Genomic DNA, 17051 nt, shown 5'->3' on the forward strand with positions numbered 1-17051 from the left:
GCCCACCTGCCCCCAGAGGTGGGTGTCAGCATTGCCTCGCCCTCTGACTCCGGCTGGCACCTCTGGGCCCTGGACAAATGGACAGGGCAGAGCCGTGCAGTAGCAAAGTCTTTTATTAAGTGCAAAAGAGAGGCTGGACCTTGCTGCGCTGGTCCCTGCTCTTTGGTTATGAAAGGGTTTATGTCCAGAGGCTGGGGGGGGGGGCAGTGAGAGGGCCTTCTGCCCCCTTCATGCCTCCCACTCCCTGCTGTGTGGCCAGAGGCGCTGGCACAGTAGCAGAGCGGGCGTCGCGGAGGGGGCGCGGGCTCCAGGCCGCTGCAGGTCGGGATCAGGTTTGGAGGAACTGCTGGTCCACCTGGGTGCTGAGGCTCCCGCTCGTGGTCAGTGTCCGGCTCACAAACTCCTGGGTCACGTGCCGGGTGAGGGAGCTGCTTGCTTCCAGATGCTGGGACCGCAGGGCCAGGCCATCTGCAGGGAGGAGGGAATGGCGGGTCCCTGCCCCTCCCCCGACTGCTCGCAGGAGAGCCCGGTCCCCTGCCCCCGGTGACTTACCCATCAGGAAAGGCTCGCTGGTGCTGGTGTGGGTGGTGGTGACATAACTGTATTCGCCTTGCTGCGGGTGTTGGAAGAGCCCGGCGTGGCTGCCCAGCTGTGGGAAGGGGCCTGGAGTGGGCAGATCAGCCGGTCGGCAGGTCAGGGGACAGCCTCGGAGGAGGCCTGGCGAGCCAGGTGGTGGGGGCGAGGTGGGGCGGCCCCCTACCTCCATCTTGGGACTCGATGGTGATGATGCCCTCACGCTCCGGCCCGAAGCCCTCGGTGGTCTTGGCCTGCACCTTGAACTTGTAAGGCACGTTCTCGCTGAGACCCGGCACCGTCAGCCGGCTCTCGGGGTTGTCCCCATCCACCTGGAACGTGGTGGCTGGCCCTGCGCGGGGAACACGCCTTCAGCCTCCACGCCCCTTCTCCACCCCTCCCCGGCCTCTCCTGCCTGTGGGGCGGGCAGCACCTCCTCCGTGGGCCATCTCACAGGTCACCAGGTAACCGAGGATATTTCCGTTGGGCCTCCGTGGCCGCTCCCAGCTCAGCTGCAGGGAGTCTGGGCTCAGGGCCGTGAACACCAGCGGGCCTGGGGCACTGGGCGTGCTCAGAGTGAATGCAGAACCTGGGGCAGCAGAGGGAGGATGTCGGGGTTGGGAGGCGTGGGCACAGTGGGGGCCGCTGTGGACGGAGGGGTGGGAGAGGCAGCTCACCTGGCAGGGGGCAGAGTGGGCTCTGCGGGTGCACCTGCGACTCGATGGTGATCACCCCCTCGCGCTCTCGGCCCCAGCCCTCCTGGCTCTGGGCCCGCACGCGGAACACGTAGGAGTGGTTGGGCAGGAGGTCCTCCACCACCACGGAGGTCTGGCCAGGGTTGGTGATGTGGAGCTGACGCAGCTCGCCTGTGGGCAGGGAGAAGGCGGGCCAGAGCGGCATCACCCCCACCCCGCACTCCTGGGGCCTGCTGCTCCTGTTCCCCAGGCTGCCTTCGAGGTCTGGTCACCCACCCAGGTTTGGCTGGGGGATGGGATGGGATGGGATGGTTGGCGGCTCCTTAGCCAGGGGCCTGGGCCATGCTGTTTGGAATATCTACCCAAAGAAATACCAATCCCAGCCCCCGCAGGCATCCCTTGCAGCATAAACCCCGGGTCTCTAGTAGGACGGTGAGGCCGAATGTAGCAGAGGGGATGACAAGGAGAGAGGCCGGGGAGAGGGAAGGAGGCTCGGAAGACGTGAAGTGGGGTGGAAGGGGCCCCGGCACATCGCGGGGGGGCTTGGGTGGACTCCCGACGGGGCAGCCAGGCCTCACCGCCAGTCAGCAGCTGGTACTCCACGCTGTAGCCCAGCAGTGCGTGCTCGCACTGTGGCTCCTGCCAGCTCACTTTCAGGGATGTGGGCCCCAGGGCGGAGAACACCAGGCGGGTGGGTGTGTCAGGCACACTGGCAGTCAGGCGGGACTCTGGGGACAGGAGGCTACAGTCGGCGCCGGCCCAAGTCAGTCGTGCCCCCTCCCTCGGCTGGCGCTGGCCGGGCAGCTCGCTCATCCTGCAGCACCTACGCGTCCTGGGTGGGTGCAGGCCCTGCCCCCACCCCATTCCCTGCTCAGCACCCAGGAGAGGAGCCTGTGTGCGTTAGGCATCAGCAGATGCAGGCGGGCGGGTGGTTAGCTCCTGTGGGCAGGCAGGGCTCCGGATGGAATGGAGAGTGTGGCGGTGGTTGTGATGGGTGGCCGGCTGACAGGTGGAGCAGAACAGCCGTGGAGAGCCAAGGTGGCCGCCCCTGCACTACCTGGGCCCCAGGAGGGCGCTGCCGGCTGCGCGGCCAGGATTATAGAGTCTCGGGAGCCCCTGGAGGGGAGGCGCCCCTTCAGCTGAGCTGGGCTCCAGGACCCCAGGGCCCAGGACAGCGGGAGCCTGCTCCTCCCGTGCTCCCAGATGGGAGGGAGGCCTAGGGCAGGACGAAACAAGAGTGAGAGGGACTGGGGCAGTGGCCAGGGGACTCCAGGAGCAGGAAGAGAGGGAGGGAGGGCTGGTGGCGGCGCTCACCGTGGGAAGAGAGGGAGCCGAGGGTGGAGTAGTCGCGGGGTAGTGTGGCCGAGTGGGAGTGCTCGGTGCGGGTGAGCGAGTGGTAATCGCGGGTGAGGGTGGAGGTCGCGCTGTGCACACTCCGGGGCAGGTGGGGGCTCAGGTGGGTCCCGTAGCTGCTGCTGGCGGTGGTCACCCTGTGCAGGGAGCTGGCGCTGCCTGGGAAGGCAAAGTCCATCCGGCCGTTCACCAGGTGCTCTGCGGGGCGAGAGTTGTGGCCGGGTCAGGCCCGCACCAGCCGCGGAGCCCCCACCCTATTTCGTGGGGGGAGAGGGACTCGGTGTGAACGCGCCAGCCTCCCCCTAACACCAGGGACAAGGGCTCTGTGTTTGGAGGCGTCAAGGAGCTGTGCAGAGTCCCCCTGGCCCGTGTCCACCACCGCTGTGGGCTGCGTTAGCGCAGCCAGCTCCACCCTGGACAGGCTTTCTGCTGGGGGGGGGGCGGACTCTGAAGTCCAACCCCCCTAGCTGGGCATGCGCCGTGTTGGGCTCACTGTCCCCAGGGGCTCCTGCCTTGGCGGGACCCCAGACGCCCGCAGGGGCCTGCCTAGGTGCGGTTGCAGGCCGCAGCTGGGGCTCTGAGGTGGGCGCTAGGGACTCAGTGTGTGCGGGGTGGGGCGCGGCCGGACAGCCCCGTCACCTCCGGCGGGCCGGGGGCCGCCCTCCCCGTCCGCGCCCCCCTCGGCGGCGTCGGAGGAGCGCCCGCTGCTGGCCGACAGGCGCGGGATGAGCTCCGGGGGCAGCCGCCACGTGACGCGCCGCAGGTCCAGCTGCTCCCCGAGCGCGGGCTCCACGTTCCAGCCGCCGCCGCCGCCTTGGGAACAACGAAGGGCCGCGTTGGCACGGCCGGGGGCGCTGGGGGCGGCGGCGCCGAGGAGGGCCAGGTGGGAGGCGGGCGGTGCGCGTGCGCGCACCGCAGAGGGAACCCTCGGCCCGCTCGAGACCCTCAGGGTGGTCGAGCGCAGCCTGGCTCTGGACCTGCCTGGAGGGTTGGAGGGAGGCGCCTGGCCCGTGTCACCGGCTGGGCGGTCTCCCACGGACACAAAATTGGGGCACAGCTGTGCCCCTCCGCGGGAAGTGGGGGCGGGGCGGGTTCCCATTTCACAAGCCAGAAAACGCACAGAGCGAGCCAGCCGGAGCTGGGGCTGAGCCCGCAGCACACCCACCCGTGGACCTCCAAGATGCACACAGCCTGTGAGCGTCTGTCCCCCCGCACACAGACCTGCACGCGCACTGTGTCAGCGTGGTCCCTTCGGCCCACCTGGCACCGTGACACGGGCTCCACGGATGCCTGGCTGAGGCTGTCGAGGGCCTGCAGCCTTGGTCTGTGTGCCCAGCAGCCACCAGGCCCGTTGCCATCCGGGCACCAGGGACAGCCCCCCGCCGCTGCCTCGCCTCTCGCCGCAGCCCCTCACCAGTGTCGTCGGAGACGCTGGGCCTCTGGCTCCCGGCGGGCGAGCGCAGCACGTCGTCACTGTACATGAGGAAGCTCTCGTAGTCCTCCCCGCCCTGGGCGTCCACGATGGGGATGTCCGGGATGATGGGGACTGCGGGGTGGCAGGAGGTGAGCCAGGGCCCCTCCCCAGCTCGGCCCCTCCCCGTGCGCACCCTGCATGCCCCCGCCCACCGCTCACTGGACATGGGCCGCGTGGGCTGGGTGGCCAGGTTGATGATGGCCTCGCGCTCAGGCCCCCAGCCGGCGCCGTTGCGCGCCTTCACGGTGTACCGGTAGGGCTGGGACTCGCGCAGGTTCTCGATGAGCAGCATGCGTCTCTTGGGGCTGTCCACCAGCACTTTCTTCATGGGCCCGATGGGTCCTAGGGCAGGGAGGGCGCTTCAGAGGGGCCACCAGGCTGCAGCCCGGCCCCAGCCCCGCCTCTGACATCTGTCACCGGGCGACCCGCAGTCGCTGGCTGAATCGGGCCCTGCAGCACCTCGACAGACAGGTGGGCGGTCCCAGCTCCGAGGTGCCCCGCCTTAGCCCAGGTGAGGGTGCTCACGGGATGTCACCCTCTGCCCACTGCTGACACCAGGCCCTGAAACGCGTGCTGGGGAAGCAGAGGTCTGTGGCCTCAGGGAGGCAAAGTCTGGGGGCCGGCGAGGTTTGTGACAGCTGGCGGTGAGGTTCACGGCCAGCGCCCGTGTTAGCTGGGAGGGGGAGGCCAGCGCTGTCCTGATTCAACGTCTGGCAGTGCGGGTGCAGCCGTGGGGGCGCGGAGGGCCAGGACCCCGGATGCATGAGCAGGAGACTCAGAAAAACAAAGGCGACACAAGAGAGGCCTCCTGCCGCACACGTTTCCAGGGAGGCCCGGAGCAGGGGCTGGAGCGGCACCTGAGCCCGTCCACGCCCAGCTGGCTGTACTGGAGAAGCATTGGCACCGGCGCCCGGCGGCCCCAGGGGGCGTCTCCCGCTGTCACGCCGGGTGCTCTGGCCCACCCCCTCGCACCTCTGTCAGCTGCAGGCACAGGGGAAGAGGGGCGCCCTCTACAGCCCAGACGCCCCTGGGCAGGGCGGGCTGCCCAGCTCATTCCCAGAGCCAGGGGCTGAAGCCACCGGGGATGACTGTGCATCGGGACTCGGGTCACTCTTGGGTTAAAGGCCCAGGCAGAGGAGACCACCAGGTGGAGGGCCACAGATGGACTGAACTGAGCTCAGAGCCAGCCAAGGGCATGGCTGCAGGGAAGGCTTGGCTGGCCCCAGCCCTGCCAGTCACGGGGACAGCGTGAGCCCCACACAGATTCCTGTCTCCAGGAGGCGTGGGGGTAGTGAACTCCCTATCCCTGGGAGCAAGCAAGCAAAATGGAAGGTGTGGGACGTCCCTGTGCCGCCTGGGGCTGGTTTCTCTTAAGTGCTCTCATCTTTGGCCTCCCTCACAGGACTGGAAAGGGGCCCTCACACCCCAGCAGGTGCTCTGGCCCGGGGCTGCCCGGTGGAACACGGTGTGAAACGATAGGAAAGTGGAGGCTCTACCCCAACCCGGGACTGGGTGAGAAGGAGCCACCCGCCCGTGTTACCTGGATGGGGAGCACCCCTGGGCCGGCGACCTCATGAACACAAAGAGCCTCACCCACCGCTAGGAGCCCAGCCCCACGTGGAGACTGAGCGGCGCCTCAGTGCTGTCTGCCAACCTGGACTGGTGTGGCCTGCACGGCCAGCCCAGGCAGGACCCAGGACCCTGGCCCTCCCTGCAGGCCCCTGCCTGGCCCTTCCCCGGCTGCTGTCCTTACGGTTGTCCTCGTTGACCAGGCCATAGCAGACCTCGTAGGCTGTGATCTCGCCGTTGGTCTCTGCAGGCTCAGCCCAGCTCAGCTGGGTCACCGTGGAGGAGATGACGTTGAACGCCAGGCGCCCCGGCTCACTGGGCACTGCGGGGAGTGGCCATGGAGCATAGTCAGGGGCAGGGGGTGGGGACAGGCGGGACATGGCGGCACCCTGGGGGGCTGGGGACGCGCCTCACCTTCCTGTTGGGTGCGGCAGGACACCAGGGAGCTGTAGGGGCCCTCGCCCTGCGCCCCGTAGGCGCACACCTTCATGTCGTAGTCGCAGTACGGGTAGAGGTTGGTGAGCTCCACCGAAGGCGCCTCGCTGTCCAGCAGGTGAGCTTCAGACTCGGGGTCACCCTGGATCCAGTACTTGACCTGCTCGGGGAGGGGCACCAGTCACGGGGCAGCGGCCAGCGCCACAGCCGCTCTCCCCGCTCCGGGGGACGCACAGCGTCACGGCCACACTGCCCAGACCAGGCCCTGAGGCCCCAGGGTTGGGTGGCTGCGCCGTTCACCCAGCAGGCAGGAAGAGGGGCGACCTTCTGTGAGACTCAGGCGGGGGCTTCCCTCTTCCCTGAGCACAGGTTCAGGGGCACACTTGGGGCTTCCCTCTGCCCACCTGTGCTTGGACCCCTCTCCCTGAAGGTGCCCCCCTCCAGGGTGGTGGCTGCCAGGCCTCCCCAGGCACCTGTCCATATCCGTGGCCCCCACCTTACCCGGTAGCCCAATGGTTTGCCAGGAGGGGGCAGCCAGTTGAAATGGATCTTCCGAGACCCGGTGGCCTTGGCATTGGGGTTCTGTGGGGCGCCCAGGTCCCCGCGAGGCGGCGGGGATGACAGGGTCTGACTCACGAAGTCCCGGTCCAGTTCATCTAGTAGTGGGTCAGGGTTGGGGCAGGCTCAGACACCATTCACCACCAGGGGGCGCCAGAGACTCAAACACCCAAAGGCCCCATCCAGAGAGACCGACAGACACCTGCGACCTGCAGAGGGCGCCAGTCTTCCTCCTTTCGCAGACAAAAAACTTCCGCACCAGAACACCGGCTCCCGGGCCATCTCCACCCCTCCCCTGAGCTCGCTCTCCTCTTAGGGGTGGACTCACCCCTTCCAGGAACGCCTCCGTGAGGCTGATACAAGGCCGAGGGTCTAATGGCTGACTCCCGCCCCCCAGCTGGCCACAAAGTTGCCAGATAAAAAGCAGGAGGCCACTGGACATTCCGGTTGCAAATACAGACCGGGCACTTCTAGGAGACGTCTACACCAGGTGTTGCATGGGACACACGTGTGTACTCCACGTGTGCATTACTGTGGGGAATTCAAGATCCACTGGGCCTCCTGTGTTGGGATTCGCCAAGCAGGGCAGCCCTAGCCGGCCCTCCCTCTCCACCTGCCTAAGCCCACCCCAGGCTCTGCCCACCTCGGTCCCCGATGATGACCGTGGCCGACTGGGGCTGGCCCAGGCGGGCCCCGAACTTGGGGTTGCTGAGTTGGATGTTGAAGCGTCGGGTCTGGCGGCCCCGCAGGAGGGAGTCCACCTCCTGCAGCTCCAGGAGTTTCACCTGCAGCTCCTTCCAGGTCTCCCCGGGGTGGAACAGCAACTCCCCTTCCACGGGGACATAGTCCTGGAGCAGGAAGGGTCAGGGTCAGAGCAGGGAGGCAGGGGGGAGGCAGCTCAGTGTGGGAGCCTTTCAAGGTGGGGACACACGGCGTCCCGGCCACCTGCTCCGTGCCGACCTCAGGGACACTGCAGACACCGTCCCGTCCCACGTGGACAGGGGTGACGCCCGTCGCACATCCTGTGTGTCAAGCACTCACGCTATTCCGTCTCCGGAAGAGCAGGAGGCACAGGTCCCGTCACCCCATCATAGCGATGTGGAAACAGGTCCCGCACAGCTTCGGAAATTTGCCCAAATTCGCACAGGTGGCTGTGTGAGCCAGAATTTGAGCCAAAACACAGAGCAGGCCACGGGATGTGCAGAGGCCAAACCTGGCAGGCAGGCGGCCCTGGGGAGCTGGGCTCTGCAGGCCGTATCCTGCAAGGAGGGGGTCATCATGGCTCAGAAGTGTGGAGTCCCGCCCAGCCCTAGGCCCTCCCGGTGGGTGGGAGCGCTTCCATCGGCTCCAGCTTTCTTCTTTCATTTTTAATAAAAATTCTTTTATATAGGCCGGTGCCGCAGCTCACTAGGCTAATCCTCCGCCCTGCGGCGCCAGCACACCGGGTTCTAGTCCTGGTTGGGGCTCCGGATTCTATCCCGGTTCCCCCTCTTCCAGGCCAGCTCTCTGCTGTGGCCCGGGAGCGCAGTGGAGGATGGCCCAAGTGCTTGGGCCCTGCACCCCATGGGAGACCAGGATAAGTACCTGGCTCCTGCCTTCGGATCAGCGTGGTGCGCCGGCCGCAGCGCGGCGGCCATTGGAGGGTGAACCAACAGCAAAGGAAGACCTTTCTCTCTGTCTCTCTCTCTCACTGTCCACTCTGCCTGTCAATAAAAAAAATTTTATATATATATTTGAGAGATGGAAAGTGAGGGAGGCGTCTTGCAGCCACTAGTTCACTCCACAGATGCCCACGACAGCCAGGCAAGAGCTGGGAGCCGAGGTCCATTTGGGTCTCCCATGTGGATGGCAGTGGCGGGAAGATGGGTGGAAAGTGGAGCCAGAACTCGAACCTAAGGACTACGACATGGGATACAGGCAACCCGAGTGGCATCTTGACCGCTGAACCAAACACCTGCCCCCATCTCCTTGTCTTGGAGCTTGCCTTGAGCTCCATGGGTGTGTAGGCGTGGTGTGGGAGGAAAAGGTGCTCTCACAAAAGGCCACTAGGGGGCGCTGGCGCTGTGGCGTAGCAGGTGAACCCACCTGCAGGGCCTGCATCCTCTACAGGCTCCAGTTCAAGTCCTGGCTGCTCCACTTCCCATCCAGCTCTCTGCTGTGGCCCAGGAAAGCAGCAGAGGATGGCCCAAGTGCTTGGGCCCCTGCACCCACGTGGGAGACCTGGATGAAGTTCCTGGCTTTGGCCTGGCCCAGCCCTGGCCGTTGTGGCCATTTGGGGAGTGAATCAGCCAATGGAAGATCGATGATCTCTCCGTCTCTCTCCCTCTGTGTAGTTCTTTCAAGTAGATAAATAAATCATTTTAAAAGGCCACTAGGTGGCGCTGCAGCCTAAGATTTCAATTCCAGGCACAGCCAGGCATGGGCACAAATGGCCCCCGGTGCAAAGAAACCACAGACAGGTCTGTAAGCAGCTCATGTGGACAGTTCCAAAACACCAGTGTCCCCGCAGAGGGGCTGGGAACTGTTCTAGGCTGAAGAAGACTTTAGACAAAACGCAGTCCCAGGTGTCGACTGGTTCCTGGACTGGGGAAAAAGCTACAAAGGCCATTGCTATGCGACAGTAGTTGGCATGGCGGCTCTTGGACTCGTCAGCCAAGTTCTGGACCTGGTTCTGCAGAAGGGCTCCAGGCCCAGGCGATGTCGGCCCTGACTTGGAATAGTTCAGCAAACAAGAAGTGCGTGCATGTGTGTCAGTGCACGCGCGCACAGCTGTTTGTCGGCACAGATGGCTGCGTCTACACACGGGCACGGCACGGAGTTTGCGGGAATGGAAAGAAAAGGTTTAGAGGTTGGGCACTCGGTGCCGTGGCCGTGACTCGATGCCCACATCGCAGCGCTGGGTTTGAGTCCCAGTTCCGTATCCGATTCCAGCTTCCTGCTCACGCACACCCCGGGAGGGTCCCTGTGCCTGTACCAGGTGGGAGCCTGGGTTGAGTTTTGGGCTCCTGACCCAGCTCAGGCTGTTGTGGGCATTTGGAGAGTGAAGCAGCAGATGGAAGATCTCTCTCTGTCTCTCTGGACTTTCAGATAAAAATGAAAATAGTTGTTTTTTAAAGATAGTTTGTCTTTGTGTAGGAAAATTTGAAAGCCATACCTATGCATATAGATATCCATATATAGAGAGGTGGGGGAGGGAGAGACAGGTGAATCCATGGAAGGGTACAACGGGTACTAATTTCATCAGTCTTCCCAGTTTTCTGTAGTTTGCAAGTTTGTTTTGAAAGATGAGACAATAAAAATGTTTTAAAAAAATTGGTCAAGTGGCTGGCACTGTGGCATATTGGGTAAAACTACAATCCCTTATGGCCACCAGTGCCAGCATCCCATATGGGCACCAGTTAGAGTCCCAGTTGCTCCACTTCTGATCCAGCTCCCTGCTGTGGCCTGGGAAAGCAGTAGAAGATGGCCCAAGTGCTTGGGCCCCTGCACCCACGTGGGAGACCTGGAAAAAGCTCCTGGCTCCTGGCTTCAGATTGGCACAGCTCTGGCCATTGCGGCCATCTGGGGAGTGAATCAGTGGATGGAAGACCTCTCTCCCTCTCTCTCTCTCTCTCTCTCTCTCTCTCTCTGCCTCTCCTCTCTCTGTGTAACTCTGACTTTCAAATAAATAAATAAATCTTTTTTTTTTAAAAAGTACTTATGAAATACATTAAGTTTGTCTTCCTTAAATAAAAGGTTTCTTGGTGGGGGGGATATTCTGAGTTTATAATTTGGTGATGCATTCAGAATTAAAACCTAAAACCCTGCAAATAAAACCAAGCATGTGCACCACGGGGCTCTGGCTGCCCCCGATACTGGACTCAGGGGAAACCAGCAGGCCAGGCGACAGCCCCTGGGGACCCAGTCCAGGGACACAGAGTGGCTCTCCCAGCCCAAGAAGCCGGAGCCTCCAGGACTGGGGCGTCTGGGGATTGCATTTCTCCATGAAAGGGTGGGCTCCCCTGGGGGTCCTGGGTTGTCAGAGAGAGGGAAGGAACAGTTGGGGCAGGAGCAGGGAGCAGCCCCCTTGGTCTGAGTCCCTGGCAGCAACGGGGCCTCCCCCAGGGTGTCACTTGCACTTTGCACAAGGCAGACACCCCTGCCATGGGGGCAGAAGCAGGTGGCACGTCCTTGCGAGGCCAGCCAGGGCACCACCTACAGCGGGCAACAGGCAGCTGCTGTGTCCCGTGAAACCCCGTGGGGCACCCCTGACCCCATGGCATCACCCCTGACCCTGTGGGGTGCCCCTGACCCCGTGGCATCACCCCTGACCCTGTGGGGTGCCCCTGACCCCGTGGCATCACCCCTGACCCTGTGGGGTGCCCCTGACCCCGTAGCATCACCCCTGACCCTGTGGGGCGCCCCTGACCCCGTGGCATCACCCCTAACCCTGTGGGGAGCCCCTGACCCTGTGGCATCACCCCTGACCCTGTGGGGTGCCCCTGACCCCGTGGCATCACCCCTGACCCCATGGGCACCCCTGACCCCATGGCATCACCCCTGACCCACCCCTGACCCCATGGCATCACCCCTGACCCCGTGGCATCACCCCGACCCTGTAGGGCGCCCCTGACCCCATGGCATCACCCCTGACCCTGTGGGGTGCCCCTGACCCCGTGGCATCACCCCTGACCCTGTGGGGTGCCCCTGACCCCGTAGCATCACTCCTGACCCTGTGGGGTGCCCCTGACCCCATGGCATCACCCCTGACCCCATGGCATCACCCCTGACCCCGTGGCATCACCCCTGACCCCGTAGTAGTGCCTTACCCGGTTGCCTTTCGCCGTGCCGTCCTGCGTGCGGTACGAGACCTGGGACTTGCTGCTGTCCACGGTGCGCCGGATGACAGGGACACGGGCCACCTGCTCCCCCCGGCTGACCAGGTACTCGGACTGCTCGAAGGCCACCACCCCGCTGGCTGCAAGGAGCCCCGGGCGGTCAGCATTCGGGGAGCCGGCTCCCTACCCCTCCTCCCACGGCCCTGGGGGGGGGGGCTAAGGATGGGGATGGAAAATCCTTCCAGAAAAAAGCCGGAAGGGCCAACACAAAGCATCGGCAGCCATCCTGGGAGGGGCGGGCCAGGCAGGGAGGGACCCACGCTGCTGGGGGAGGAGCAGGTGGGAAGGGGCGGGGGCCAGAGGGCCCCCTGGCGGCTGGGGGCACCATGATCGGTATCTTGGGTGTCCTTGGCCAGAAGCCTTGCTCATCCCTCCTCTGGACACAGAAGAACGGGGGACAGCGCGGGGTGACCCCTTATGAGGCTGAGAGAAGCGCCCACTTCCTGGGCACCGAGGGCCAGGATACAGAACAGCGACTCCTTACAGGAGCCTGCACCCGTGGCGCAGATGCAGGCATCCGGCGCCAGCCGCGCCCCCGGCCCACCTTGCTCCTTGATGACGGTGATGTTCACCAGGCGGCGGCCCAGGGTGGCCGTGCCCGCCGCGACGTCGATGGCCTCCACCAGCAGCTGCTTCTCGTCGTCGTCCTCGGGCCGCATGAACAGGGGCACCCGCACGTCCACCAGCTCCACGCCCTCCTGGAACTCCACCATGCCGCGGGCGTCTGGCGGGGGCAGGGCGGGGCGGTCAGGCGAGGGCTGTGGCCGTGGGGGTGGGGCGCGCGGGGAGCTGCCCGCCTACCCTGCTCGGCAGTGAGGGTGTAGTAGCCGCGGGCCACCTTCAGCTCGTGGAAGGCCCCCTGCTCCACCTGCTTCTCCGTCAGCTTCAGCAGGGCCGGCTTGGCCGAGCGCGGCGCCATGAGCACCGTGTCCACGATGGTGTGGTCTTGCCTGGGGGAGGGGGGGAGCAGGTGGGTGAGGGGCCACGCCGGCACCTTCTGCCCGACTGGGGCTTCAGAGTCCTTGCCAGCGCCCCACCCTCGCTCTGCAGCCTCGGGACCTCGTCTGTGGGATGGGAACAGCCATGGCGCCTGTCTCCCCGGGGCGGGTGCACTCTTGGCCCCCCAGGCATGCTGGGGCCTCACGCATCCCAGAAGGGCCAGGATTTGGGGTGCAGCTCTGTGGCCTGCTGGTGCCCACAGGAGCCCCTGACCAGCTTCAGGTTTTGCTTGTTTCTGGGGTGGGGGCTGCTGCGTGGTAAGTGCTCCCCTGGGGTGCGGGGGAGTTTGAAGGCCAGGACGGGGGAAGGACTAACCTGTGACAGGTGCATGGGGCCCTCCCTCCCTTCCTATGGGATTGGGGCAGGTTTGGGGCTGGGAGCAGGGAGGCGGGGACAACTTCAACTCACTTTTTCCCGGCGTTAGGCTGCTGCCTGTGGGAGAGAGAGGGGCTCGTGAGCCAGACGTTCCTTGCTGGGGGGGGGGGGGGGCTGATCTCTTGGCGTCACTCCTCAGCCCCACTAGGGCCCTGGAGACCGGTTTGGGGCTGGTGGGGCCCAGCACAGCCAAGCTGCCCCCCAGCCCGGGGCACCCAGGACTCACCGGAACTTGGTCTGCTGGAGCTTGTGTGCACCTGGGATCTGTCTGTACACCTCGTTCAGCTGCCAGGCAAGGTGCGGGCAGTGAGCTGGGCCCAGGGAAGCCGGGTGGGCTTTCTACCCAGAGGCCCTTGCAAGGCTGGCTGGGGGAGGAGGGGGCGGGCAGGCCCATGGGGGTCCTGAGACCCACACTCTGTCGCCACCCCAAGTCTGGAATCAGTCAGGCACACATCCAAAGTGCCTTATCTCCTGCCCAGAAAGTCCCCCCCAAGCCCCACCATGGCACCCATGCCCGCCGTGCCACCCGCCCGGTGGCTCTGGTCCTCACATTCTCCTCCACTTCCTGGCGCAGCTGGGCGCACTCCCGCGTGTCCGGCTTCAGAAGGTTCTCGGTGCAGAGACGGGCGAGACGCAGGGACAGTCCGTAAGGCACTGGGGTGGGGAGGGGGCGCAGATGTGGTCAGGGCAGACCTCCCCGCCCCTTGCAGCCGCGCTAGCACAGGGGAGGGCCGGCAGCAGGGCCTCAAGCTGCGGCACCATCAGGAAGGGGGCCAGGGAGGCGGGGCCCGAGCTTGCACCCTGGACGGGACAGGTGCCACCCACCGCAGACCCGGGCGGAGGTCCCCAAGGCCACTGCCCCGAGCGGCGGCGGCAGCCACGCCTCACCCGGCTCGCTGGGGTTGGTGCTGGCCGTGTGGGCGGCGAGCCCGGGCCGCTGCACGTTGTTGGTGATCTTCCAGCGGACCGTGTCCCGCCCCTTGAGGTTCCCGCTGCGCAGCATGGGCGTGTCCAGGTGGTCGGAGGCCATGAGGTTCTCCCGCAGCAGGTAGTGGTCTTCCTTGAAGCCCACCATGTGGCCTGCGGGGCAGGGACCTCAGGGCAGGGCCTCCAGAGCCCGCCCAGCCACACCCTCCCAGGTGGGACCGCGCCCGCCCAGCCAGCCCCCTCCCCTCCGCCCCAGGGTCCCCTGTACCTCGGCTGCAGCAGGGGAGAAGGGCCAGGCAGGCCTAGGAGAAGAGTGGGCGGGACGAGGGCGGTGAGCCCCTCCAGCCGGCAGCCCCCACCCCCACGCCAACGCTCCTGAGCCTCCCCAGGGGCAGAGATAGGGCCATGAGGCCAGGGTGGGCACAGAGGGCGAGCGGGCACAGGGTTCCCAAAGTGTGGAACCCCAGAAGCCCCGCCAGATGCTCCGTGGGGGAAAGGTTCCGTGGCCAAACCCCTTTGGGAAGTGCCAAATCGGTGTCTCGGACGTGTCTGACCACGTAACACACTGGGGGCGGCCGCAGGTGCCGTCTCTGCCCCTACAACCCAGCACTCCCTTCGGTGCTGTCTGCCTCGCCTCCCTGCCTCTGGTCGTTCCCCTCCCCCACCCCACCCCCACAACCCCTGCCCCAAGACTGTCAGCCGCACCAGCAAGTGGGCCGGAGAACTTCATGTGACTAACATCGCCACTTTCAGAGGGCTGTTCCAACAAACCCAATTTACGGATGAGGAAACCGAGGCACGCAAGCATTAAATAACCTGTCCGAAGTCCCCCAGCAGGGAGCAGAATCCAGGGAGCCTGCAGGCTCTGGGGAGCAGGCTGCAGGGGTGGGGGGAGCCTGGGGGGGCTCACCTTGCAGCAAGAACAGTACTTCCAACAGAGCAGCAGCAGCAAGGCCAGCAGCGGCAGCAGGAGGATGAGCAGGGGGATGAGCCACCAATAGGTGCCGGGCGGGCAGTCTGCGGAAGGCAGAGGAGGGAGGCGCTGCCCACCCGCCTGGCCCCCGCCCCCCGCGGGTGCCCAGGCCTCCTGCAGCCCCCAGCCCGCTCACCCTTCTTCCTGTGCACCAGGACGGTGCTGTTGGGCCCGGGGGTGCCGTCGCCCTCCACGGTGTAGCTGTAGCTACAGTCGTCGTCCTCGTCACGGAAGGAGCAGTACCCGATCACGTCTTCCGCTGCACCCAGACACAGTCAGCGGCCCCCGACCGCACCCCTGCACCCGGGAGCCCCACAGGGCCTGGGGCCCGCCCAGGGGAGAGGGCGCGTCCCCAGCCTCAGTGTCCCCCGCGCTGGGTTCTGCAGCCACGCCCAGCTCTGCCAGCTCTGTCTGGACGGTGTGACCTCAACCCAGATCTGACTTCAAGCCCCCTGCCCAGCTGCTTCCGCCCCACCCCTGCTCCCCACCCCCCTACCTCTCTTAAGCTCGTCCACCATCTTGACCTTGAAGCTGCACTCCTCGCATGTCCGCCCCTTCTTCGCCCCTGTGCCCCAGGCCTGGCACTGCACGCAGGAGCGCAGGTCCTCACAGAGGCCCAGCGGGATCTGGGCGGGCAGAGGGGGCAGTGGGCACTGTGCCGGGGTGGGGGGGCAGCTGCCAGGCCCTGCTCCCCAACCTCTCGCCCTCCTGCCCACCCTGCCTGCGCCCACGCCCCAGCGACCCCGGCCTCACCAGCGAGTAGTTGATCTCACAGATGGTGTCGGTGTACAGCGACTGCTGGTGGCAGTGGCAGCGGCCACACTCGCAGTAGCCACGCCCGTTGCAGATGCCCTGGGGCGGGAGGGGCACCAGTGAGCTGGCTGTGCCCAGCGCTGTCTGCTCCCTCCCCGCTGCCCATCACGAATCCTCTGACTGGGGCTCGCGCTGCTGTCCACACCGCCTGCCCCGTGCCCAGGCCTACCCCGTGGCTGTCAATGCATGTGGCGTTGCTGAGGGGACAGTCACAGCTGGGGCCCGTCCAACCGGGCTCGCACACACACTGGCCCATGGAGCAGCGGCCTCGGTCTGCAGATGGGCAGGGAAGGGAGAGGACGGACGGCCACGTCAGCACGCGCGCCCCAGGCTACCCACCAGCCAGCGAAGGGAGCTGTGGGTGCTGGGCTGCTCCCAGCCCACGGCAAAAGGCGCCTCTCCCTCACCCTTCTGGACTGTTCTCCCCTCCCCCGCCGTCCACTGTGCAGCCAGAGTGACCATCCCAAAACAAACCACCAATCACGCGGCTCCCTGTTTAAGAACCTTTGCTGGGTCCTGGCCAACACAATAAGGTAAGAAAAAGAAACCAAATGTGTGACTATCAGAAAGCAAGAAATAAAGCTGTTTTAGTTCTATCTTTTGATTTCTGCTATTTCTTTTTCTTTTTACCTTTTTTTTTTTTTTTTTTTTTACAGGCAGAGTGGACAGTGAGAGAGAGAGACAGAGAGAAAGGTCTTCCTTTGCCGTTGGTTCACCCTCCAATGGCCGCCGCGCTGCAGCTGGCACACCGCGCTGATCCAATGGCAGGAGCCAGGTACTTCTCCTGGTCTCCCATGGAGTGCAGGGCCCAAGCACTTGGGCCATCCTCCCGGGCACTCCCGGGCCACAGCAGAGAGCTGGCCTGGAAGAGGAGCAACCGGGACAGAATCCGGCGCCCTGACCGGGACTAGAACCCAGGGTGCTGGCGCCGCAGGCAGAGGATTGGCCTAGTGAGCTGCGGCGCCTGCCGATTTCTACAGATAAATCATTAGGTTTCATGAATGACCTCAGCAGCACCGCCCGCTCCTCTCTCACATGCCCGGGACCCACGGTCTGCTCCCCACTGGGCGTGCCTGGCTCTCCCTCCTGTTCCTCTGAGCACCGCTCTGGCCCGCACAGCCCAAGGGAGGAACCAACGGGCAGAAGCGAGAATGGAGGAGAGGCCCAGGCCCAGGCTCGGGCGAGCACACAGTGGAGGCCATGACGAGTGGACTTTCACCATGCCCCCTTCTCCACTCCGCTATGCAGCCTTCCCTGCGCCCGTGGGCTGGGTTCTCACGGTCCCGGCCAGACTATGCACTCCCAATCCGGGCCCAACCTTGTGCTCGGCCCTTTGGGCGGATGGACACACCCCAGCTCTAGGCCCTGCCGCATCTCCAGAGAGCAGGGCTGCCAATCACCGAGGGTTGAGCTGGGTGGGACCCCCGCCG

At 65.1% G+C, this 17051-nt stretch overlaps 1 protein-coding gene across 5 annotated transcripts in view; it reads right to left on the bottom strand.

The window, feature by feature from the left end:
* Nucleotides 1-95: 95 nt before the first annotated feature.
* The window catches only part of ITGB4 (integrin subunit beta 4), a 29045-nt gene continuing 12089 nt past the window's right edge, over nucleotides 96-17051 (bottom strand). For 2 of the 5 annotated variants that reach the window (XM_070060295.1, XM_070060294.1), the window contains exons 14-41: nucleotides 15791-15894; nucleotides 15562-15660; nucleotides 15305-15434; nucleotides 14945-15067; nucleotides 14746-14852; nucleotides 14104-14137; nucleotides 13797-13988; nucleotides 13459-13562; nucleotides 13135-13193; nucleotides 12942-12965; nucleotides 12336-12484; nucleotides 12079-12258; nucleotides 11466-11614; nucleotides 7301-7505; nucleotides 6601-6755; nucleotides 6079-6259; nucleotides 5849-5986; nucleotides 4255-4437; nucleotides 4036-4167; nucleotides 3261-3434; nucleotides 2583-2819; nucleotides 2326-2484; nucleotides 1847-1996; nucleotides 1251-1439; nucleotides 1007-1162; nucleotides 761-925; nucleotides 553-663; nucleotides 96-468 (exon numbers count right to left, since the gene is read on the bottom strand). In XM_070060295.1, the coding sequence (XP_069916396.1) occupies nucleotides 329-468; nucleotides 553-663; nucleotides 761-925; nucleotides 1007-1162; nucleotides 1251-1439; nucleotides 1847-1996; nucleotides 2326-2484; nucleotides 2583-2819; nucleotides 3261-3434; nucleotides 4036-4167; nucleotides 4255-4437; nucleotides 5849-5986; nucleotides 6079-6259; nucleotides 6601-6755; nucleotides 7301-7505; nucleotides 11466-11614; nucleotides 12079-12258; nucleotides 12336-12484; nucleotides 12942-12965; nucleotides 13135-13193; nucleotides 13459-13562; nucleotides 13797-13988; nucleotides 14104-14137; nucleotides 14746-14852; nucleotides 14945-15067; nucleotides 15305-15434; nucleotides 15562-15660; nucleotides 15791-15894 (3929 nt within the window). In that variant the 3' untranslated portion in view covers nucleotides 96-328. The remainder of the gene's footprint in view (nucleotides 469-552; nucleotides 664-760; nucleotides 926-1006; nucleotides 1163-1250; nucleotides 1440-1846; nucleotides 1997-2325; nucleotides 2485-2582; nucleotides 2820-3260; nucleotides 3435-4035; nucleotides 4168-4254; nucleotides 4438-5848; nucleotides 5987-6078; nucleotides 6260-6600; nucleotides 6756-7300; nucleotides 7506-11465; nucleotides 11615-12078; nucleotides 12259-12335; nucleotides 12485-12941; nucleotides 12966-13134; nucleotides 13194-13458; nucleotides 13563-13796; nucleotides 13989-14103; nucleotides 14138-14745; nucleotides 14853-14944; nucleotides 15068-15304; nucleotides 15435-15561; nucleotides 15661-15790; nucleotides 15895-17051) is intronic. The other 3 variants (XM_070060296.1, XM_070060297.1, XM_070060298.1) reach the window with 3 other exon arrangements.

Source organism: Oryctolagus cuniculus, chromosome 17 (genome assembly GCF_964237555.1).
Source record: "Oryctolagus cuniculus chromosome 17, mOryCun1.1, whole genome shotgun sequence".
NCBI lineage: Eukaryota > Metazoa > Chordata > Mammalia > Lagomorpha > Leporidae > Oryctolagus > Oryctolagus cuniculus.